This window comes from Podarcis tiliguerta, assembly GCF_965153285.1.
Source record: "Podarcis tiliguerta genome assembly, chromosome: 2".
Classification (NCBI taxonomy): Eukaryota; Metazoa; Chordata; class Lepidosauria; order Squamata; family Lacertidae; genus Podarcis; species Podarcis tiliguerta.
Genome location: NC_139535.1, coordinates 685,568 through 710,026, shown reverse-complemented (window position 1 = coordinate 710,026; position 24,459 = coordinate 685,568). Strand labels below are relative to the sequence as shown.

The following is a 24,459-nucleotide window of genomic DNA, read 5'->3' as shown; positions in this document are numbered from 1 at the left end:
TGCATCAGAAAGAGCATCAGAAAGAGAAACAATAGCAAGGGCAAAAGCAATCCTTGGTTTGGGCAATCTGGATAAGGTGAAACCACAGACACCAACAGAACAAGAAGACGCTTTGGGAGCAACTGGTGGAAAAGCAAAGTAAATACAACATGTCTCTGCAACTATCAAGCTGGAATTGTAACGGTTTGAACTCTCCGCAGAAAAGGAAAAGGATTTTTCATTTATTAAAAAGCCAAAATTCTGAAGCCAAAATGACATGGACAAGAATTGACCAAATTTGGATAACTAGAGGTATGGCACCAAAGGTAAAAAAAGTGGAAATCTGCCCAAAAAATTGCTCCGACCATAACATAGTGAAGATGGTGATGAACTTAATACCAATTGGTTCCTTCAGATGGAGGATGAAAGACACTCTATTTAGGGATGAAGAAATGGTTAAGAAGGCCCAAAAAGCCTTGAGAGATTATTTTGAGATAAATATGAGCACTACAGTTGAGAAAAGAGTAATCTGGGACGCAAGTGAAGCTGTTATGAGAGGGTTCTTGATACAACAAAATACATTAAAGAAGAGAGCACAACAGGAAAAGAGAGATAAAATTTTGAAGATAAAAGAAAGTGAGAAGAGACTGAGATCAAAACCAAAGTCACAGGAAATTCTGAGAGAAATAAAGTTATACCAAGTAAATATATGCAAATGATAAACCAAGAGATAGAGTGGAAAATTAGACAAATGAGACAAAAGACTTTTGAATCGGCAAACAAGTGTGGGAAATTGTTAGCTTGGCAAATGAGAAAAAGACAAAAATTAAACACTATTACTAACTTGGAAGTTGAAGGAAGGACTATACAGAATGCAGTCGAGATTAGAAATTGTTTCCAGAGGTATTTTAAACAGCTATATACACAACAGCCACAGAAAGAGGTGGATATAGACCAATTTTTGAAATTGAATGGACTACAAAAAATCTCTCAAGAAAATAAACTAAGGTTGAACTATAAAATAACTGAACAAGAGGTAGAAAGTGCCATTCAGAATATGCAATTGGGTAAATCTCCAGGGCCGGATGAACTGACTTCTAGATATTACAAACTTCTGAAAGAATGGTTGATACAACCTCTGAAAGAAGTTTGTAATGAAATATTGGAGGGGAGAAAGGCACCAGAGTCGTGGAAAGAAGCGTATATTACACTTATACCAAAAACAGAGACTGAAAAGACACAACTTAAGAACTACCGCCCTATATCACTATTAAATGTGGATTACAAAATCTTTGCAGACATTTTGGCTAGAAGATTAAAGAAAGTCCTAGTAGAGGAGATTCATAAAGACCAAGCAGGCTTTCTCCCAGGCAGACATTTATCTGACAATGTGAGAAATGTAATTGACATTTTGGAACTACTACAAGAGAAAATTAATACTAAGGCAGTTTTGATTTTCGTGGACGCGGAGAAAGCCTTTGACAATATTTCTTGGAGTTTTATGAAGAAGAATCTCCAGGGGATGGGGGTAGGACAAGAATTTGAAAATGGTATAGGTGCAATCTATTCTGAGCAAAAAGCTAGACTAATTGTTAATAATGTTGTAACGGAGGAGTTCAGAATAGAAAAAGGAACACGACAAGGTTGCCCAATCTCCCCATTGCTTTTTATATCGGTCCTGGAGGTCCTGTTGAATATGATTAGAAAGGACCAATTGGTTAAAGGGATACAGGTCGGAGCCAAACAATATAAATTAAGAGCATTTGCAGATGATTTAGTTTTGACTTTACAGGAGCCAGAATCTAGTACAAAAAGAGTTTTAGAACTGATTCAGGAAGTTGGTCAAGTTGCAGGATTTAAATTGAGTAAGTTAAAAACAAAGGTATTGGAGAAAAATTTAACAGAAAATGAGAGACAAAGGTTTCAGAATGAGACAGGATTGACAGTGGTTAAGAAAGTGAAGTACCTGGGGATTAACATGACAGCTAAGAATGGGAATCTATTTAAAGACAATTATGAAAAATGTTGGACGGAGGTGAAGAAAGACTTAGAGACTTGGTCTAATTTGAAGCTTTCACTGCTAGGCCATATTGCTGTGATAAAAATGAATGTATTGCCTAGAATGTTGTTTTTGTTTCAGACATTGCAAATTATTGACAAAATGGACTGTTTCAAGAAGTGGCAGAAAGATTTGTCTGGCAGGGCAAAAAGCCAAGAATAAAATTTAAAATATTAACTGATGCAAAAGAAAGAGGAGGCTTTGCCCTGCTAGACCTTAAACTTTACTATGAATCAGCAGCTTTCTGCTGGTTGAAAGAATGGCTGCTCCTTGAAAATACAGACATTTTGGATTTAGAAGGATTTAATAATGTTTTTGGATGGCATGCATATCTATGATATGAAAAGGTTAAAGTGCACAGAATGTTTAAAAATCATATTGTCAGGAAAGCACTGTTTAATGTCTGGATAAGGTATAAAGACTTACTTGAAAATAAAACCCCAAGGTGGTTGTCACCGATGGAAGCGAAGGCCCTGAAAAAGCTCAATATGGAGGCCAAATGGCCGAAATATTGGGAAATTCTGGAACAAGAGGGAGATAAATTGAAATTGCAGAGTTTCAAAAAGCTAAAAAATAAAGTGTGAGACTGGCTTCATTATTATCAGATAATGAAGGCATATAAATTAGATAAAAAAATTGGTTTCCAGGTGGAAAAATCAAAATTGGAAACAGAATTGTTAGAACCCAAAACTAAGACCTTGTCAAAAATGTATAACTTGCTGCTGAAATGGAATACTCAGGATGAAACAGTCAAATCTGCTATGATTAAATGGGCACAAGATGTTGGACACAACATAATGATGGCTGACTGGGAACAGTTATGGACCACAGGTATGAAATTCACAGCATGCAATGCCTTAAGAGATAATATTATGAAAATGATATACAGGTGGTACATGACACCAGTCAACCTAGCAAAAATCTATCATCTGCCCGATAATAAATGTTGGAAATGTAAAGAAACGGAAGGCACATTATTTCACTTTTGGTGGACGTGCCCAAGGATTAAGACCTTCTGGGAAATGATCTATAATGAAATGAAAAAGGTGTTTGAATATACCTTTCCGAAGAAACCAGAGGCCTTTCTCCTGGGCATGGTCGACCAATTGGTGCTAAAGGAGGACAGAACTTTCTTTATGTATGCTACAACAGCAGCAAGAATACTCATTGCAAAGTATTGGAAGACACAAGAACTACCCATTCTGGAAGAATGGCAGATGAAGGTGATGGACTATATGAAATTGGCAAAAATGACTGGCAGAATCAGAGACCAGGGAGAAGAGACGGTGGAGGAAGATTGGAAGAAATTTAAAGACTATTTACAGAAATATTATAAAATTAATGAATGTTAGAATGATGTTGGATGGAGGTTAAAGGGTTATTAGTAATAATGTGGTGAAGAATAGAAAATTCGAAGGTTAAAAAGATGAAGAATTTAAGGTATTACACACTAAGATAAAGACAAGGATAAGACAGAGGGAAGGGATTTGCTGATTAAATATTTGAATTGGAATACAGAGAGGGGAGGTGTGGGGAAGTCTGGGAAATAAGCGAATGTAAGTAATACTATGAAAATGGAATTGTTTTTACTTGTTTTTACCTGTTTTCTTTTTCTTTTTGTATTTTTCTTTTTTCTATGTGAAAATCTTAATAAAATATTATGGAAAAAAGAAAAGAAAACGCTGAACGGGGGAGGTGGGGCACATTGACGCAAGGGGCACATTGATACACCAACAATATTTCAATATCGAGAAATGTTATTCCTGTCGCGACATCACCCAAATGTGCCTATACATGGGTGAGTAGAACAGTTGCGACTGCGCTGGCCGCCAGTTTAGCCCTTGGCGTTTGAAGAGAGCAGGTGTGTTTTTAGCACGACCAACTAAAAATTATGTGAAATGTAAAAGTGTTCCAACACTTTTTTACGTCATTTAGTTAAGATTTAAAAATACCAAAGGTTAAGTTATTCCACTCAGTAATCAGGATTACACGTGATTTTCAAATAAGTTCAGTGGTTTTATTAACAATTGCTAGTTGACATTGAAAATGTTCGTTGGGGCACTTTGATACACTAAGACATGGGACGCATTGATACGTATAAAAGTACCCCGCTTTGTGTACAATAATCTCTAAACAAGTGTTATATCTCAGGAAAAAACCAGAATCTTGTATGTTTGTCTTCCCCATTGCAAGCTTTGATTTCAAGGATGTTGCTTTGCAGTTGCCAAAACCAAATTTCCCAAAGGGCACATTTTGAACACCATCTCTTTATACTTTTTCTATTGACTTATGTGGATATAATGTGTAACAGAAGCTAAATGTTATGTAATTATCTTATTTTTTATAAGCATTTTGTTTCAATTACTATTTTTTGACTACCTAATGTGAGTTCTTATACTTTTTAAAGTTTTTCCAAACTTCTGGCCCATGGGCCTTAGGGTGCCTATGCCTGGGACAGAGGGTTAAATCAGGGCAGGCCAAATGGGACTCAGCTCTGTCCCCTCCTTGCCCCTCCCTGCATCTCCTGCCTGAGGGGGCTGCCTCAGTTTCCCTCACGGTGGAGCAGGCCCTGAGAACAGCCTTCCCGCTGCCTTCCAAAAGACAGTAAAACCTCGGGTTACAGACACTTCGAGTTGTGTGTTTTCGATTTTATGCACCGCGCCAAACCTGGAAGTACCAGAACAGATTACTTCCAGGTTTCGCGCGTGAGCAGAACCACTAAATCACGCTTTGCACATGTGCATAAGCACCGAATTGCAACACACAAATGCGCAGACGCGGCCCTGCAGGTTGTGAATGTGCCTCCCGCAAGGATCACGTTTGCAACCTGAGCGTCCACTGCACAGGAAACATGACACAGAAGACCTTGGAGTCTCACCATGGAACACAACAACAACAACAAGGATTGGTTATACGTCACTTTGGGCTGCCCTGGGCGGTGGTGTAGGGGGTCCCCATTACAACAGCCCTGCAAAATAGACCAGAGTTGCTATGCGCTTTGGGACTTGGAAGAGTAACTTGCGGCAACCGTAAAGGGCAGTCCAGTGTCGTCATTACGGGGGCCTCTTTTAAATAGGGGCTGGTGTTTGAACTTGGGCTTTGCTAAGGTTACGGAATTGGCAGGGGGGGCACTTGTGTGAGAGCAGGTTTCTTTGGCCGTCTCCCCCTTCCTTGGTTGTCCCGTCTGCTTTCCCATGGCAAGTCCAGCCGAATTCGACCATGGCGTGTGGTGCATATCTCCGCTGCTTAATTCCTTGACATCTGATGGGAGGGTATTCCACAGGGCATGCGCCACTACCCAGAAGGCCCTCTGCCTGGTTCCCTGTAACCTCACTTCTCACAATGAGGGAACCACCAGAAGGCCCTTGGAGCTGGACCTCAGTGTCTGGGCTGAACGATGGAGGTGGAGATGCTCCTTCAGGTATACAGGACTGAGGCCGTTTAGGGCTTTCAAGGTCAGCACCAACACTTTGAATTGTGCTCAGAAACGTACTCAAATATTCCTCTGCAGTAAAGGAGGCAAATGGAAGCCTTCCCATTGTCTTTGTGCTTACAAATACTGCCTTAAGGAGGGATGAACAGGGTGAGCCTGTGACCTAGATTCAGGAACTAAAGTATTTGCCATCACAAAGAATGGCCAGGCTGCCCAGGTAATGCAGTTAGTGACCATTAACAGGTATCCTTGAGGACAGGTTTTCTGCTGTAGACCGCAGCCTGTGATGTCTTCCTGCTGTAGACAGTCTCCTTCTGTATGATATTTTTTTGGGGTGGTCTTGGGTGGGCAATTTCAAAAGACTATATAAGGCCTTGCACACCTCCCTCCTGGCTGCGGTGAGGGGAGGGGGGGGACACTGTTGCAATAAAGATCAGGCTTACTAGCCGCTTTGCTTCTCCATATACTCTGGTTGGCCTCTGTTGTTTTCTCCTACCAATATGGAACCCACTTAAGGACTATATGGGCTCTTGAAGACCCCATAAGGGAAGAGGAGCAGGTTTTCCATATAACAAAGGTCGTAAGACTATGTTTGGTTGGCATGCTTATTTATGGCATGATAAAACTAAAACACACAAGAGCTCTATGAATCAGGTTATTCAGAAAATCCTTTTTACAGTATGGGATAAATCTGCTGGAAAGAAAAACACCTCTTTGGCTTCCACCCACAAAAGCAACAGCTTTTTAAAAAATGCAATACGGAAGAAGCAATGGGCAACTTACAGAGATCTTTTGGACTTTTCGGAAGAAGAAATAAAACTGAATAAACAGGAGGTGGGAGGTGTGGTGGCGGATTGGATTCAATACCATCAAATCATCTTGTTTGGAGAAGATAAAGGGAGAGGTTTTTGGACTGAAAGTTCACAGTTTGAAAGTGTTGAGAGCAGTAAGGAGTTAATCTGCTGTGCCTCGGAGCTGAGGGGCAGGGCTTATCAGGCAGGACGTGATGTAAACAGCCTGCTGTGCAGTGTGTGTTCTGTGGGAAAACGAAAGTGCCAGTTGAGCTGCTCAGCTCAGAGAGAGCGGAGCTGAAAAATGCAGTTACACTCCGATGGATTTTAGTCTGTATATTTTGCGTGTTTTTGGAACAATAAAGCTAAAGAACAAGAACCTGCTGTCTCTTGATTCAGCCCTTATCACACGCTGCTGCGCAAACTCTGCTGATGACTTTTACTGCTGAGATGTTTACAGAGGCCCGCGAAGGGGAAGCGTGCCGGACACCATTTGCTCATAAATCTGTTTGAAGAGATTTATGGGAAGCAGTTGGACTCATTAATTATTCTACAGAAAGAGAAATTATTGAGAGGAAAGAGAAAGTGTTTCTCAAAATTCAAGTAGAAAATTGTCCAATCTGAAGAAGTGTGCATGCACACGAAAGCTTATCCCCAGAACAAACTTAGTTGGTCTCTTAGGTACTACTGAACAATTTAAAAAAAACTTCCCAAAATGTATGCAATACTATTAGAATGGGAAACAAAATAAAACTGGTAAAATCTGCAATGATACACTGGGCCAGAAATTTAGGTCATAATTAGAGCTGGGCTTGATGTTAATGTGCTAACCGTTTCCTAATATCTGAGGTGACATTATATCGCAAATCCAATGTGTATAAGCTCTAGGAAATATCTGATTTTCAATATCGTGATAACTCGTCAGCTAACCGTTGCAGTGTTATCACCAGCTAAACCTCACAATATGACCTGCTAAACATTGCCATGTTATCAGCAGCTAAAGATTGCAATCAGGGTGGATACAATCAATGATTTTTAAAAATCATTTTATTTTAATTAGAATTTTTTTAGAAAATAAAATGCTTTTAGAGGAAAAAAATCTATCTAAAGATAGTTTTATACTTAATTACATTATAGTCGAAAGGCTATTCATCAGGAAATAAAGATTTATTTTTAATTATCTAGCATGAGGCTTTATATGCAATATTTAATTTTTTTGGTAAATGAATTCCATTAATCCATTCACAATGTCATGCTCTTCCAGAGGTTTCTGTAAGATTATTTGGGGAAGTTTTTCTAATGAGAAGATATTGTCACACATGCTCGTTTTTGCCATTCTCAAAAGTGTGAATTTGTGTCTGCAGAGATAACATGCCTTTTCTTCACAGGAAAAATGTTATAAAATAAACATACAGAGTTGAGAGGAAACCTTAATCCCATTGTTCCTTTGCAGAATTATATACACAGAATCAACCCCTTAAATTCTAAGTTCCAAGAGGTTCAATGAACAGATGGTTTGCAGTGGAAGAGATCTGCACAAGTAGCTAAGTGTGAAGCATTAAAAACGAAAGTGCAACCTTGTGAGCAGAATACTCCACACATCTTGGGGTCTTTGTGTAATAATTGTGCAAGTCACTGAAGGCTCTTCAGGGCTGGCAACCTCTTCCCAATCCCACTGGGTTCCAACAACCGCACTGACACTTAACTGTACAGAATAGGCACCTGGATGCAGAAGCCAATCCAAAGGGGTGGCTGGTAGTGGAGGTGGTGAAATGCATAAGTTCTGAGTTTTTCATGTGCGCTAAAACTCAGTCTGCTTGGTTGTTGTTTTTTATATATATATAAAATATTTTTACCAACATGCTATAATATTATTGTTTTAGTTAAATAAATTGTTCAAGTTGTAATTAAGGAAATGATTATTTTTCTCCTTCCAATAAATTACAGCAGAAATGTTGTCCAAATATACACAGTTAACTTATTAAACCTCAGAATGATTTCATAATTATCTGTTTATGTCAGCAGATATACGACTAAACAACAACATACTGATTAGTGATTTACCGTAAATTGTGATTGAAATCAATTTGATTTATATCTAATCCACCGTGATTGGAATCTACCACAACGTCCGAAATAAGGCTGGAACTATACAGAGGCGAACAGGACAATGTCCTGGCAGCTGCTACTACTTGGGGGCTAAAACGGATAAATGACAATATTATCAATCCTCACACACTCAGTTTCCTCAGCAGGAAGTCAAAATGCATCCGTAGAGGACTTTGGGTTTGGGCTTGGCTACCAAATGGTGGTATTCAGTAAAATGGCAATGAGTGTAGTGAATGCAGATGATCTGGGACTGCCAACACCCTCAGCAGGGAGGCTGGGCGATGGGGGGGGGGGATCAGGGTGCTGGAGGGGGAGGGGTCTCTGTCGAGGCTCCTCTCCCCTCCTTTATCCCTTCCCTGGACTCCCTCTCTCCGCTTCCCCAGCCAGGCGCCCCACGACCCCAGGGAGAATGGGGGGCCTCAGCCCCACCCCCAGCCCTGCTTGGGGTCCTCCTTCCCCTTCCCGCCAAGGCGTCCGGGGGGGGGGGCAGGGCAGCTGAGCATCTCTCGGCCCCCCAGGAAAGAGAAAGGGGAGTCTGGCGGTGCTGCTGCCCAGGAGATCTTGCCAGGCCAAGCCTGCCGGTGTTGGGTCCCCCCTTCCCCCCTGGGTCGCTGGATCGGGGCCCCTGTCGACGGGCCCCAGGGAGGGCGCTTTCCTGGGGGGGGTCTCTTTGTCCTCCCCCCTCTATTTCCCCCCCTTCTCACCTCTTGGTCCTCCGCCTCCCTGGCTCCGGATTAGTCCGCTTCCCTTGTCTGCAATAGAAAGGGCAGCGGCGACGGGGGCTCTTCAGCGACGCCCCTCCTCCTTTCCCTGTCAGGCAACTTCCGGCGCGTTTCGCGGCGACACTTCCGGCGCCTTGTCCGACGCGCGCGTCCCTAGAGCTACGTCCGCAGAGCAGCCCCTTCCTGTGTCCGGAGGGGAAGGCGACGGGACGGCGCTGCCTCGGGCCTCCTGCTCTGGGGGCTCCATAGGGGGGGGGAGTTGGGCCAGTTTCGCCCACCATGTTTCTTTTGGGGAGGGGGGATCTCCTTCTGGGCCTCCTTCTGCAGGCCGAGCACTCAACCGGGGTCCTTCTGCAGGCCGAGCAACTGCTGCCTTGCTGAGCTTCGCCCCCTGACAGCCAAGCCCCGCTTCAAACCCCAGCCCCCCCCCCCGTTAAAAAACCACCCCCTGGATTGAGAGGCAGGGAGGGATTCCCGACAGAGAGAGGCGCCCTTGCTCTGGGATTCCCTTGCCAGCAGGGAGACTTCAAAAGCCCCCCCCCCAATGCCTCCCCCTTCCCTCATCTAGGAGGGAGACTTCTCACCTTGTGGTTGGGTCACTTCAAATCCAGTTTCTCTCTCTTTTAATACTGTTGTTGGTTTCATTGTTTACATTATTCTGTTCACTAGTGATATTTCACATAGCGTTTGTGAATGCAAAGCAATTGTGGCTCTTGGGTAGAAATCTGTGATCCAGACATGGCTAGTCAATCACACCTTGTTTCAACATCCATCTAACACAAGGAGAAGAAAATCCCCCCATCATTTGGCCCGGACACTGAGGTCCACTTCCGAGGGTCTTGTGGCAGTTCCCTCATAATTACAGGGAACCAGGCAGAGAGCCTTCTTGGTAGTGGCGCCCTCCCTGTGGAACACACGCCCCCATAATAATTTATTAATAATTAATATTATTATAATTATTATTTTTCTCTCTCTCCCTGCAATTTTAATACTGTTGTTGGTCTCCTCGTTTAAATTATTATGTTTACTAGTGATATTTCACATAGCCTTTGTGAATGCAAAGCAACTGTGGCTCTTATGATCCCTGCCGGGAATTAAGTGTTGTTCTAACCTCCCTATTGCAGGTGGAAAGAGGAATGTGGGGCTTGCTTATAATATCTTAGGGTGGCAGGATCAAGATTTGGGACTGGGACTTTCAGATTCAGAGCCACTTTTCGCATGAGATTTCTTCCAACTATTGGAGGAAAGTGTGTCTGAGGTTTATGACAGAAATAGAATTATTACGGAGGAATTTAATGGAGTAGGATCACTGGACTATGACAGAACACTGAGGAAAAGTGTCTCAAAAGAAGGCAAAATACCAAATACTTTTTTGATATGGTTACAACTGTGGATCTCCTAGATCAGGGGTCAGCAAACTTTTTCAGCAGGGGGCCAGTCCACTGTCCCTTGGACCTTGTTGGGGGCCGGACTATATTTCGGGGGGAAATGAGCGATTTTGGCCCACCCGCAAAGAGGCCTGAAGATGTTTGGCTTTACCTGTCCCAGTTGTCGTCCCAACAGCCGCAGTTGGGCTTCTCCAGCCAGGTGCCAGGGCAGGTAGGAGGCTGCGTGGGCCGGAGAAGACAGAAGCAGCAGCCCCGGCGGAACCGGGGACAGAGGCAGGGGAACCGGGGCGTTGCCAGAGCTTTTACCCACCAACTGCTGCTGCTTCCCAACCCGCAAGCGGCAGCTGCGGCCGCTGCAACAAACCGCCTGAACGCCATGGGAGGAATGAAGGAGGGAGGGGTTGATGAAGAAAGCGCATGAGGAAGTGGCGTGGAGAAGGGGCGCAGAAAAGGAAGAAAGGGCGGACTGAGGGAGAGGGAGGAGGAGCAGGAGGAAAACGCAGCAGCAGCCAGCGTCACCCCCCCCCTTCCCAGTGCCACCCTTCTGAGGCAGGCAGGCGGGTGAGCCGACTCCCCCCGTTGATGGCACCCGGTGTGGGACAAGATCGCTCATCCCTGAGGAGAAAAGCAACGCCGTGTGAGGGAGAGGGAAAGAACGTGCCTGCTGGCAATCCATGTGGCGATTCCTGGACCGTCCGCAGGCTGGATCTAGAAGGCAATTGGGCCTGATCCGGCCCACGGCCCTTAGTTTGCCAACCCAGATGCTTGGATATTCAGACACCCATTAGAAGAAGAGTAAACATGTTCTTCTGATTCAAAGGATTCTGCGGGAAGAAGAAACATGATCTGGATATTGAAGGAACTGCCTACAGGATTAAAGACTGTAGAGATCCAGCCAAGAACTATATCAGATCAAAACTCAACATGGATGATAATGAGGGGTGAAAAGAGTTCATTGTATAGATGGAGACTAAATAAGGGTTTATTTGAAAAACACTGAATTACAACATATTCTAATTACATTAAAGTATCAAAAGATGTTTAAAAGCATTTGGAAATATAGGGGAGGATGAAAGTATCACTTTTACGAAGGATTTCAACGACAGACGAGTGACAGGTGTCATATGGGAGGCATCTCTCGAGCATGTCTCAGAGAGTCCCTTTTATTGAATATTACAGCATTGACACCTAAGTGCTTGTTGCTGATTGGTTAACACAAATCATATGCAAGGGTTGCATATAGGCATTAATCATCAATAGATTAAAGGTTGGGAAAGGGAACACAGAATTGGTGAGGTAGGAAAACCTCCTTATTAAACTATTACTAATGATTGATATAGCAAAACTTAAAAGGGCATAACTATTGTATTCATAGATGTGGTCAACCATGCATTAAAAACAGGTCAGGGTACGATGCTTCATGAACTCAATGTGAACTGAACATTCCAGGGTGGATGAGCATGGAATGCTTCAGCTCAGAACGAGTTGTCAAACTCATGTGCAGAAGCAAAACCTCCCATCACTCCATACATTTATTTGCTTGTCCCCGAGTGAGTCTGTTGATGTCGTCTAAGCTTCCTGTGTGTGAAATTAGGGTTCCACTCTGAAAGCATTGTAGAACGCTTTGGAAGTTGAACGTTTGGGGCTTTCAAACGCCAAGAACCCAGAAGTGAATGCTTCCATTTTTGAACGCAATTTGTAAATAAAATTATATACAGTGGTGCCTCAGGTTAAGTACTTAATTCGTTCCGGAGGTCCGTTCTTAACCTGAAACTGTTCTTAACCTGAAGCACCACTTTAGGTAATGGGGCCTCCTGCTGCTGCTCCGCCGCCGGAGCACGGTTTCTGTTCTCATCCTGAAGCTAAGTTCTTAACCTGAGGCACTATTTCTGGTTTAGCAGAGTCTGTAACCTGAAGCGTATGTAACCCAAGGTACCACTGTATTAATAAAATTATCTATATATAAAGCAATTGAAACACCTCCACACTCCTTCCATTCAATCCATTTAAGATTTTTCAGTTTGTGGATTGTAGGGTTTCAAATCTTAAAGCTTTTCCTCCTTGCGAGTCCATTGATGGTTTCTAAGAACATCAGGACTGAAGCTCTACGTACGCTCCATATAAGTATTTTTCCCTCTTTGAGTTCGCTGATGTTTGCCAAGGTTTCCACTTCTATTGAACCTCTTTCCACACTCCATACATTTATTTGCTTGTCCCTGAGTGAGTCTGTTGATGTCGTCTAAGTTTCCTGTGTGTGAAATTAGGGTTCCACTCTGAAAGAAACTCTTTCAACTCTCCATTATTTTAAATGGTTTCTCCCGTGTGTGTCCGTTGATGTCTTCTAACATTTCCAACATTGGTGAAGCCCTTTCCACACTCCTTACATTTAAATGGTTTCTCCTCCGTGTGACTCCGTTGATGTTGTGTAAGACCTCCACTCCGACTGAAGCGCTTTCCACACTCCATGCATTTAAATGGTTTCTCCCCTGTGTGAGTCCGTTGATGTTTTGTAAGATCTCCACTCTGACTGAAGCTCTTTCCACACTCCATGCATTTAAATGGTTTCTCCCCTGTGTGAGTCCGTTGATGAATTCTAACGTCTGCACTCTGACTGAAGCTCCTTCCACACTCCAAGCATTGAAATGGTTTCTCCCCTGTGTGAGTCCGTTGATGTTTTCTAAGGGTTCCACTGTGACTGAAGCTCTTTCCACACTCCATGCACTGAAATGGTTTCTCTCCTGTGTGAGTCCGTTGATGAATTCTAAGCTCTCCACTCTGACTGAAGTGCTTTCCACACTCCAAGCACTGAAATGGTTTCTCCCCCGTGTGAGTCCGTTGATGAATTCTAAGGTGTCCACTCCGACTGAAGCGCTTTCCACACTCCATGCACTTAAATGGTTTCTCCCCTGTGTGAGTCCGTTGATGTCGTGTAAAACCTCCACTCTGACTGAAGCGCTTTCCACACTCCATGCATTTAAATGGTTTCTCCCCTGTGTGAGTCCGTTGATGAATTCTAAGGTCTTCACTCCGACTGAAGCTCTTTCCACACTCTATACATTTAAATGGTTTCTCCCCTGTGTGACTCCGTTGATGAATTCTAAGGTGTCCACTATCAAGGAAGCTGTTTCCACACTCCATGCATTTAAATGGTTTCTCCCCCGTGTGACTCCGTTGATGAATTCTAAGGTGTCCACTCTGACTGAAGCACTTTCCACACTCCATACACTTAAATGGTTTCTCCCCTGTGTGAGTCCGTTGATGTATTCTAAGGTTTCCACTGTCAGTGAAGCTCCTTCCACACTCCATATTTTCAAATTGTTTATCTTCTCTATTTTCACACTCCATGTATTTAAACGGTTTCTTTGTTATTCCCATTTCACATGGCCCACCAGAATTCTGATTGCCTTCTCCATTGTCTTCTCTCGATGGGGTGGGGTAGGGAGAAAATCGTATTTGTTTTCTAGGAAGAGAACATAGGAATATTACACACATCAATTAGCACCTGCTCTTATTTTAATGTCTTGTACAATCTCTCCTGTCCTCCATACGTTCCAAATTTTTAGGAAAGGCAATTGAAATAATGTAAAATAATGGTCATGCATCACCAGCCTTTTATAACCCTTAATTATAGTTAATGAAGCAGCATTATCTTAGAATACGGTTGAACTGTGGGAGTTACTTTTTAAGTAAAGTGGTTTCTCACAGGAAAGGAAGCTGCTCTATGTCCATGAACCCGCCCCCTATTCTCTCGCAATCTCCACTGCGACCGAGCTACTCCTCCGGTCGAGCCTTCCGAATCTCCTCTGACGATGATTAACGACCTGAGCCTTTGATAAGGCTCCAGGCACGTTCCCCATTCAGCAGAGTATCCAAAACAGCAGAAGAGACGAGAAATATGAGCTACATTGCTAGGTTTTATTTCTAACTATGCAGACAGTAAGAATTTCCTCCTTCTCTCTGTGAAAGGCAGAGAGCAACTGGAAAACAAAGGAACAGGAAACCAGTAATATGACATCCGTCTACTGTGAGACTTCCAATAGTATGGAATGTCTGGAATGCAAAACAGAGTCTTGTGACTCCAAGCACGGCACAGTGGCATAAACAGAAACCAACATATTCATCAGGGTCCTAAGTTCATCATGAAGTTCTTCATCCTCTGCACTCTAATCCTCCCCCCCTTGGGCCACATTTTGTCCCCTTTATTAATCTCCAGATCTTTATTCATCACCTGCACAGTCCCTTTGAGTGTCGTCATTACGGGGGCCTCTTTTAAATAAGGGCTGGTGTTTGAACTTGGGCTTTGCTAAGGTTACGGAATTGGCAGGGGGGGCACTTGTGTGAGAGCAGGTTTCTTTGGCCGTCTCCCCCTTCCTTGCTTGCCCCTTCTGCTTTCCCATGGCAAGTCCAGCCGAATTCGACCATGGCGTGTGGTGCATATCTCCGCCTTCAGATGGAGGGAGCCAGGCAGCTTTCTGGGTCGTGTGCCCAACTTTTCATGAGCTGAAATTAAATCCCAAAAGACCTACAGCTGCTTGTTACAAAGGGTGGGGGCCGATTCTGGTAGGTTTATATTAACTCTTTCCACACTCATTTCTGATGCTCAGAAGCAGGTGTACCCTTTCCTATACCTTCCTGATGACATTCTCAGTCTGATGCACAGTATTTACACAGAAACACGGATCAAACACAAAAACCCTTTACATAACTCCCTTTCTAAAATACACTGAGACCATCTTATAACATATCCCCGCTATAACACACAAGTTCTAATTAAATCCTAATATTTACTATACCTAAACATTGAGCACCACAGACTAATAATAATAATAATAATAATAATAATAATATGATATATTATTTCTACCCTGCCCATCTGGCTGAGTTTCCCCAGCCACTCTGGGCGGCTCCCAATCGAGTGTTAAAAACAATACAGCATTAAATATTAACAACTTCCCTAAACAGGGCTGCCTTCAGATGTCTTTTAAAAATAAGATAGCTGCTTAATTCCTTGACATCTGATGGGAGGGCATTCCACAGGGCGGGTCTCTGTCTGGTTCCCTGTAACCTCACTTCTCGTGATGAGGGAACCGCCAGAAGTCCTCGGTGCTGGATCTTTGTTGCAATAAAGATCAGGCTTACTAGCCACTTTGCTTCGCCATATACACTGGTTGGCCTCTGTTATTTTCTCCTACCTACCGTATTTTTCGCTCCATAAGGCACACCTAGTTTCTAGAGGGGGAATTCAAGAAAACAATATTATTTAAAGGGAGCGCTGAGCAGAGCTCCCTGGTGCCCTGCGGAGGCTTTGCACCACTAAGGCAGAAGCTAAAACAGCTAAAGTGAGCGCTGCGCAGCACTCTCTCTAGCTGTTCTGGCTTCTGGGGTAGCCTGTGAAGCCTCCACAGGGCAGTAGCGAGCCTTCATCCCGGGCTTCCCCCACCAGCCCCGACAAGCTCTGGGAGTATTCCCCACCTCCCGCAAAAGCCCACAGAATCTGCGCACCCTTTAAGGAGAGTGCGGCTCCTGCGGGCTTTTTTACGAGGTGGGTGAAGGGACTGAGGCAGCCAGTCAGTCCCTTCTCCCTACTCAGGGAAAAGCCCCCCAGAATGGCATGCTCTTTAAAGAGCACGCAGCTTCTGCGGGAGGGGGGGGAATTCTGTAAGATTATTTGGGGAAGTTTTTCTAATGAGAAGATATTGTCACAGATGCTTGTTTTTGCCATTCTCAAAAGTGTGAATTTGTGTCTGCAGAGATAACATGCATTTTCTTCACAGGAAAAATGTTATAAAATAAACATACAGAGTTGAGGGGAAACCTTAATCCCATTGTTCCTTTGCAGAATTATATACACAGAATCAACCCCTTAAATTCTAAGTTCCAAGAGGTTCAATGAACAGATGGTTTGCAGTGGAAGAGATCTGCACAAGTAGCTAAGTGTGAAGCAGTAAAAATGAAAGTGCAACCTTGTGAGCAGAATACTCCACACATCTTGGGGTCTTTGTGTAATAATTGTGCAAGTCAGACTTGAGGCAAGTGCTGAAGGCTCTTCAGGGCTGGCAACCTCTTCCCAATCCCACTGGGTTCCAACAACCGCACTGACACTTAACTGTACAGAATAGGCACCTGAATGCAGAAGCCAATCCAAAGGGGTGGCTGGTACTGGAGGTGGTGAAATGCATAAGTTCTGAGTTTTTCATGTGCGCTAAAACTCAGTCTGCTTGGTTGTTGTTTTTTATAAAAAAAATATGTTTACCAACATGCTATAATATTATCGTTTTAGTTAAATAAATTGCTTAAGTTGTTATTAAGGAATTGATTATTTTTCTCCTTCCAATAAATTACAGCAGAAATGGTGTCCAAATATAGACAGTTAACTTATTAAACCTCAGAATGATTTCATAAATATCTGTCTATGTATTTCTAATAGTGTAACCAAATCAGAATTTTTTGATTTAAATAGAATCATACTGACTAGTGATTTATTGTAAATTGTGATTGAGATCAATTTGATTTATATCTAATCCACCCTGATTGCAATCTACCACGACGTCAGAAATAAGGCTGGAACTATACAGAGGCGAACAGGACAATGTCCTGGCAACTGCTACTACTTAGGGGTCTAAAATGGATAAATGACAATATTATCAATCCTCACACACTCAGTTTCATCAGCAGGCAAGCCAAGATGCATCCCAGCAGGACTTTTGGGATTGCGCTAGGCTACTAAATGGTGGTATTCAGGACAATCCAAAGTATGGAGATAAGTCGTAGTGAATGCAGATGATCTGGGACAGCCAACACCCTCAGCAGGGAGGCTGGGTTATGGGGGGGGGTCAGGGGTGCTGGAAGGGGAGGGGTCTCTGTCGAGGCTCCTCCCCTCCTTTAACCCTTCCATGGACTCCCTCTCTCCGTTTCCCCAGCCATAGGGACCCAGCCAGGCGCCACACGACCCCAGGGATTCCTGGTGACAAACTGGTAAAATCAGCAATGATACACTGGGTCAGAAATATAGGTCATGATTAGAGCTGGGCAATATATTGGTATATTGCCCAAGACTGGCTTGAAGTTTACATCGTGATAACTGTTTCCTAATACTGAGCTGGCAATATATTACGAATCACAATGTGTGCAAGGGCTAGGCAACACCTGCTTTTCAACATTGCGATAACTTACCAGCTAAACGCTGTAATGTTAGTTGCAGCTAAACCTCACAATATCACCTGCTAAATATTGCAGGGCTATTAGCAGATAAAGATCGTAATGTTATCATTACCAAAACTCACAATATCACTTGTGGTTTATTACCAGCTGAACCTCACAATATCATCTGCTAAACGTTGCCATGTTATCAGCAGCTAAACATTTAAATCAGCCACAAGGTCTGAAATAGGGGTGGAACTGTACAGAGGAGAGCAGCACAATGTCCTTGCAATTGCTACTACTTAGGGGTCTAAAACGGATAAATGACAATATTATCAATCATCATCTCAGCAGGACTTTTGGGTTTGGGCTTGGCTACCAAATAGTGGTATTCAGGACAATCCTGTATGGCAATGATGATCTGGGACTGCCAGCAGGGAGACTGGGGAATAAGTGGTGCTGGAAGGGGAGGGGTGGGGTCTCTGTCTTCCCTGGACTCCCTCTCTCCGCTTCCCCAGCCAGGCGCCCCACGACCCCAGGGAGAATGGGGGGCCTCAGCCCCACCCCCAGCCCTGCTTGGGGTCCTCCTTCCCCTTCCCGCCAAGGCGTCCGGGGGGGGGGGAGGGCAGCTGAGCATCTCTCGGCCCCCCAGGAAAGAGAAAGGGGAGTCTGGCGGTGCTGCTGCCCAGGAGATCTTGCCAGGCCAAGCCTGCAGGTGTTGGGTCCCCCCTTCCCCCCTGGGTCGCTGGATCGGGGCCCCTGTCGACGGGCCCCAGGGGGGGCGCTTTCCTGGGGGGGGTCCTCTGTGTCCTCCCCCCTCTATTTCCCCCCCTTCTCACCTCTTGGTCCTCCGCCTCCCTGGCTCCGGATTAGTCCGCTTTCCTTGTCTGCAATGGAAAGGGCGGCGGCGACGGGGGCTCTTCAGCGACGCCCCTCCTCCTTTTCCGGCCTGGAAACTTCCGGCGCGTTTCGCGGCGACACTTCCGGTTCCTTTTGGGATGCGCTTGCCCCTAGAGCTACGTACCTATAGCCGCATCTCCTTATAGAATCATAGAATCATAGAGTTGGAAGAGACCACAAGGGCCATGGAGCCCAACCCCCTGCCAAGCAGGGGATGGGATGTGTTGGGATGGGAAGCGGACGGGACGGCGCTGCCTCTGGGGGCTCCCTGGGGACCTGGCCCCCCCTCCTTCCTCCTCCCCACAGCAGGGGGCATCCTATCTGGGGGTGACCTGGGTTTGCGGGGAGAGAAGGACGTGGTTTTCCATCTGCAAACAGGGAGGCTGGGAGGGGAGAGGATGAAGGAGGAGGAGGGAAGGGCTGCCCCTCCCCCTGTGGGTCAGGGGAGTGGGGGAGGGGCTGAGCCAGGGAAGCCAACGGGGGGGGTCTCTCCCCCCTTGTGAAGCCCAGAGATGGACCCAGACATGGGGCTGCCTGAGAGAGAAGGGGCGCTTCCTTCCCTCTCCCCGCTCCTCCCCACAGGCTCTCCTGCGGCCAGAGACCCCCTTGGCCCGGGAGGGAGAGGGTGGGGTCCCCTTCCGCCATGAGAGGAGTGCAATGGGGTTGTGAGGGGGAGAGAGAGACCCCTTTCTGCTCCCCTCCCAAGAGGGTCCCCGTCGTGTCTCTGAGGGGCGAGAGAGGAGCAGCCCCTCCCCCCGCCGCTGCTTCCCCTCAGCGACTCTGAGGGCAACGACTTTTCCCGCCTTTTCCCACCTTCGAAATCGGAGCCTCGCCTCAGTTTCAGGCGCCAAGGAGGCCGATTCCCCGGCGGGCTCCCTGCTTTATTAGTGGATTTCTTCTCATTCGCCCTGATCGCTGCTCCTACATCTTGCTTTTTGGAGCTTCTCTCTGCTTCTTTGGAAAGAAGGCTGTGTAAAAAGCCCCTCAGCACTGCCTGCATCCCACACAGTATGTCAAAGTCTGATTTCTTCCCATTTGCTGTCTATAATTCTTCCACCAGGACTGTTCTTCCTTCCTGCCAATGTCACTTCCCAACTAGTAATTCTTCCCTCACTGCCCTTAAATAGCTGCTTGGGGTCTAGTTTGGGGCCTGCATAAAGAACCTCCTCTCTTTTCTCGTTTTAGCCGTAGGTATAAATTCACGGCCCAAAGCCTTGTTGATACACAATTTTCCATCCGATGCCTGCTTACTCGGAAGTAAGTCCTACTCTGCTCCCATGTGCGGAGTCAGCAGTTCAGGCACGAGGCCAAAGGACCCAGAGTGGTTTCCAGATACTGCCCTTTTTGATCCGTTTCCATTTATTCTTTTGCGTGGGGACTGGCCAGATTGAAACCCCCCCCCCATTCAAAAGAAAGACTAGCAAAAGATTTCAAAGACGCAATTTCCGAAAGATGGCACTTTGTCCTGAATTTAAGACTCCGGGGGGGGGGGGGAGTTGGGCAAGTTTCGTCCACCATCATTTTTTTAGGGAGGGGGGGATCTCCTTCTGGGCCTCCTTCTGCATGCCGAGCACTCAACCGGGGTCCTTCTGCATGCAGAGCAACTGCTGCATTGCTGAGCTACGCCCCCTGACAGCCAAGCCCTGCTTCAAACCCCAGCCCCCCCCCCGTTAAAAAAACTACCCACTGGATTCCCCCGCAGTGGTAAAATGAGTGCAGTAATGACGGACCTACCAACCCAACAGGAATGACGATGATGATAATAATTTTATTATTTATACCCTGCCCATATGGCTGGGTTTCCCCAACCACTCTGGGTGAAGTCGTACAGTTAGGATTACTCCAGAAAGCCCTAAAAACTGTTTGTGAATTCCGCCCCCCCAGCCAGGCCTCGGCGTACGCATTTTAAAAACTGCATTTTCCTCTAAGACAAAAAGCACGAGCTAAGCAGTCCTCTCTGTAACAAAAACGCTGTAAGAAACCCAGAGCTGAGAACAGTAAAGCTTTTTGCTTCCCAGATCCAAGATAACCTTGTCCTGGTACATTGATTTGCAACATACTTCCGGGCGCAGAGCCAGAGAACAAAAAGCAACATTCTATGTAAGGATCTGTGAAGGGAGAGAGAAAAAAAGGGGTTTGAAAAAAGGATAAAACCTGCTTGTAAAATGTTTTTGGTGCGGCCTGTCTTTTGTGAACTGAATCACACAGGTGCCTCTGCCCCCCCCCCCATGGCAGAATAAAACGCTCTTTCTCTGGATTAACACCTTGGTGTCGTTTGGCTCCTTTTGTCTCTGCTCGGGTGCAACAATTATTCCTACCCATGGATTAAAAAGGCTACATGGGTGGCTTCCAACAGAATATTAAAATACAATAACCTATTAAACATTAAAAGCTTCCCTAAACAGGGCTGCCTTCAGATGTATTCTGAAAGTCTGTAAGTTGTTGTTCTCTTTGACATCTGCTGGGAGGGTGTTCCACAGGGCGCCACCACCGAGAAGGCCCTCTGCCTGGTTCCCTGTAACTTGGCTTCTCGCAGGAAGGGAACCCAGAAGGTCCTTGGATCTGGACCTCAGGGTCCGGGCAGAATGATGGGGGTGAAGATGCTCCTTCAGGTATGCTGGACCGAGGCCGTTTAGGGCTTTCAAGGTCAGCACCAACACTTTGAATTGTGCTCAGAAACGTCCTGGGAGCCAATGTAGGTCTTGCGGGGAATATGACACTCTGCCCCCTTCTTGCCCCAGAGGACTTTTTACCAGGGGGGCGTGCGCGGCTGAGATATCCTTTGAAAGGGGGAATTCCTGGACTGCAGAATCCATTGGCACAGACGGATAGCTGTCAATACTTGTGAAACCAGTTTCACAGAGGGGAGGCTCAGGAAGAATCTCCTGCTAGGGGACTGGAGGAGTCCAGAGGCTGAATGGGGGTCTTTTGCTCTTGTCTCTTTCCAGCTCAGGGTTTAGTGGTAAAAGTGACATTTCATCCAGAAACGGGTGGATTTCCCCCCTGTCTGCTCCTCCCCCCCTCCTGCTGCTGCATTTGGTTAGTCACCGGGAGCAGAAAGGCACGCTCTGTTTTTCATTTCAGTGTGGATTCAGTCAGGGCCTTGCAGAGCCAGGCAGAGGCCCGGGCCAGGGAGATAATGTGCCCCCCCTTTTTACCCTGGGGATAACTGAAGTCTTATAAATAAGTAAGTACAGTGGTACCTCGGGTTACACACGCTTCAGGTTACATACGCTTCAGGTTACACAATCCACTAACACAGAAATAGTGCTTCAGGATAAGAACTTTGCTTCCGGATGAGAATAGAAATTGTGTGGCTGCAGCAGGAGGCCCCATTAGCTAAAGTGGTGCTTCAGGTTAAGAACAATTTCAGGTTAAGAACAGACTTCCGGAACGAATTAAGTATTTAACCTGAGGTACCACTGTATATGTCCAGCTCTCACTTCCATGGTCCACTCTCACTTTATGGTCCAGTGAGAGCTGGACCATAAAGAAGGCTGATCGCCGAAGAATTGACGCTTTTGAATTATGGTGCTGGAGGAGACTCTTGAGAGTCCCATGGACTGCAAGAAGATCAAACGCATCCATTCTTAAGGAAATCAGCCCTGAGTGCTCACTGGAAGGACAGATCGTGAAGCTGAGGCTCCAATACTTTGGCCATCTCATGAGAAGAGAAGACTCACTGGAAAAGACCCTGATGTTGGGAAAGATGGAGGGCACAAGGAGAAGGGGACGACGGAGGAGGAGATGGTGGGACACTGTTCTCGAAGCTACAAACATGAATCTGACCAAACTGCGGGTGGCAGTGGAAGACAGGAGTGCCTGGCGTGCTCTGGTCCAGGGGGTCACGAAGAGTCGGACACGACTGAATGACTAAACAACAACAACAACAACCACCACTGTATATAAATAATTTTCACAAAAGTTATGCGGACAAATAATTTTATTTCAAGGCTTGAACCGTACCTGCATATAAAGACACAGCATCCCCTGCGATGGTGAATATGCAGACCGAGGCCCCCTTTGGAATTGGAGACCCCCCCCTCTGTCTGGGCCTGGATGCAGTTGCCCTGAGCAACCTGCAGCCTGAGTTAGTGAGGGTCCATCACCTCCTGGCAAATAGAAGGGGAAGAAATGGAGGCAGTGAGAGATTTTACTTTCTTGGGCTCCATGATCACTGCAGATGGTGACAGCAGCCACGAAATTAAAAGACGCCTGCTCCTTGGGTGAAAAGCAATGACAAACCTAGACAGCATCTTAAAAAGCGGAGACATCACCTTGCCAACAAAGGTCCGTATAGTTCAAGCTATGGTTTTCCCATTAGTGATGTATGGAAGTGAGAGCTGGACCATAAAGAAGGCTGATCGCTGAAGAATTGATGCTTTTGAATTATGGTGCTGGAGGAGACTCTTGAGAGTCCCATGGACTGCAAGAAGATCAAACCTCTCCATTCTGGAGGAAACCAGCCCTGAGTGCTCAGTGGAAGGACAGATCCTGAAGCTGAGGCTCCAGTACTTTGAGAAGAGAAGACTCCCTGGAAAAGAACGTGATGTTGGGAAAGATGGAGGGCACAAGGAAAAGGGGACGACGGAGGACGAGATGGTTGGACAGTGTTCTCGAAGCTACAAACTTGAGTTTGACCAAACTGCGGGAGGCAGTGGAAGACAGGAGTGCCTGGTGTGCTCTGGTCCAGGGGGTCACAAAGAGTAAGACACGACTAAACAACATCATCATCATCATCAACAACAACAACATAAATTTGTGTACAAGAGAGCCCAAGGATTTTCCTAGAACAAGATGCCTTCAGTCTTTATTTGTCTTGTGTTGTTCTAACCTCCCTATTGCAGGTGGAAAGAGGAATGTGGGGCTTGCTTATAATACCTTAGGGTGGCAGGATCAAGATTTGGGACTGGGACTTTCAGATTCAGAGCCACTTTTCGCATGAGATTTCTTCCAACTATTGGAGGAAAGTATGTCTGAGGTTTATGGCAGAAATAGAATTATTACGGGCGAATTTAATGGAGTAGGATCACTGGACTATGACAGAACACTGAGGGAAAGTATCTCAAAAGAAGGCAAAATACGAAATACTTTTTTGATATGGTTCCAACGATGGATCTACTAGATCAGGGGTCAGCAAACTTTTTCAGCAGGGGGCCAGTCCACTGTCCCTCAGACCTTGTTGGGGGCCGGACTCTATTTCGGGGGGAAATGAGTGATTTTGGCCGGCCCGCAAAGAGGCCCGAAGATGTTTGGCTTTACCTGTCCCAGTTGTCGTCCCAACAGCCGCAGTTGGGCTTCTCCAGCCAGGTGCCAGGGCAGGGTAGGAGGCTGCGTGGGCCGGAGAAGACAGAAGCAGAAGCCCCGGCGGAACCGGGGACGGAGGCAGGGGAACCGGGGCGTTGCCAGAGCTTTTACTCACCAACTGCTGCTGCTTCCCAACCCGCAAGTGGCAGCTGCGGCGGCTGCAACGAACCGCCTGAACGCCATGGGAGGAATTAAGGAGGGGGGGGTGATGAAGAAAGTGCGTAAGTGGCGCGGAGAAGGGGCGCAGAAAAGGAAGAAAGGGCGGACTGAGAGAGAGGGAGGAGGAGCAGGAGGAAAACTCAGCAGCAACCGGCAGCCAGCGTCACACCCCCCCTTCCCAGCGCCACCCTTCTGAGGCAGGCAAGCGGGTGAGCCGACTCCAGCCGTTGATGGCGCCTGGTGTGGGTCAAGATTGCTCGTCCCTGAGGAGAAAAGCACCGCCGTGTGAGGGAGAGGGAAAGAACGTGTGTGCTGGCAATCCATGCGGCGATTCCTGGACCGTCCGCAGGCTGGATCTAGAAGGCAATTGGGCCTGATCCAGCCCACGGCCCTTAGTTTGCCAACCCATGTACTAGATGCCTGGAGATTCAGATCCCCATTAGAACAAGAGTAAACATGTTCTTCTGATTCA

At 45.9% G+C, this 24,459-nt stretch overlaps 3 protein-coding genes across 4 annotated transcripts in view; all 3 read right to left on the bottom strand.

The window, feature by feature from the left end:
• The window catches only part of LOC310672749 (uncharacterized protein), a gene marked incomplete at its 3' end in the record, with an annotated part of 37,659 nt that extends 18,833 nt beyond the window's left edge, over positions 1–18,826 (bottom strand). Inside the window, exon 1 of the mRNA XM_083430398.1 lies at positions 18,777–18,826. The remainder of the gene's footprint in view (positions 1–18,776) is intronic.
• LOC310670644 (uncharacterized protein) overlaps positions 1–24,459 on the bottom strand; it is a 43,547-nt gene that overhangs the window by 9,365 nt on the left and 9,723 nt on the right. The window lies entirely within an intron of this gene.
• On the bottom strand, positions 12,100–18,655 carry LOC310670695 (uncharacterized protein). 2 transcript variants are annotated; one of them, XM_083426381.1, is made up of 3 exons: positions 14,595–14,650; positions 14,185–14,221; positions 12,100–13,941 (listed from the first exon to the last, which is right to left on the bottom strand). In XM_083426381.1, exons 2-3 carry the CDS (start codon positions 14,208–14,210, stop codon positions 12,786–12,788), a joined length of 1,182 nt encoding a protein of 393 aa, XP_083282507.1. In that variant the 5' UTR covers positions 14,211–14,221; positions 14,595–14,650; the 3' UTR covers positions 12,100–12,785. The 2 variants fall into 2 exon arrangements, with proteins under 2 accessions (XP_083282507.1, XP_083282508.1); XM_083426382.1 differs by lacking the exons at positions 14,185–14,221; positions 14,595–14,650 and adding an exon at positions 18,461–18,655.

Excerpts from the sequence above, each read along its gene's own strand:
- LOC310670695 (XM_083426381.1), bottom strand. The coding sequence starts at position 14,210 with ATGGACATAGAGCAGCTTCCTTTCCT. Across the intron at positions 13,942-14,184 it reads ATAGAGCAGCTTCCTTTCCT|AAAACAAATACGATTTTCTC; the intron begins GTGAGAAACCAC and ends TTCTCTTCCTAG.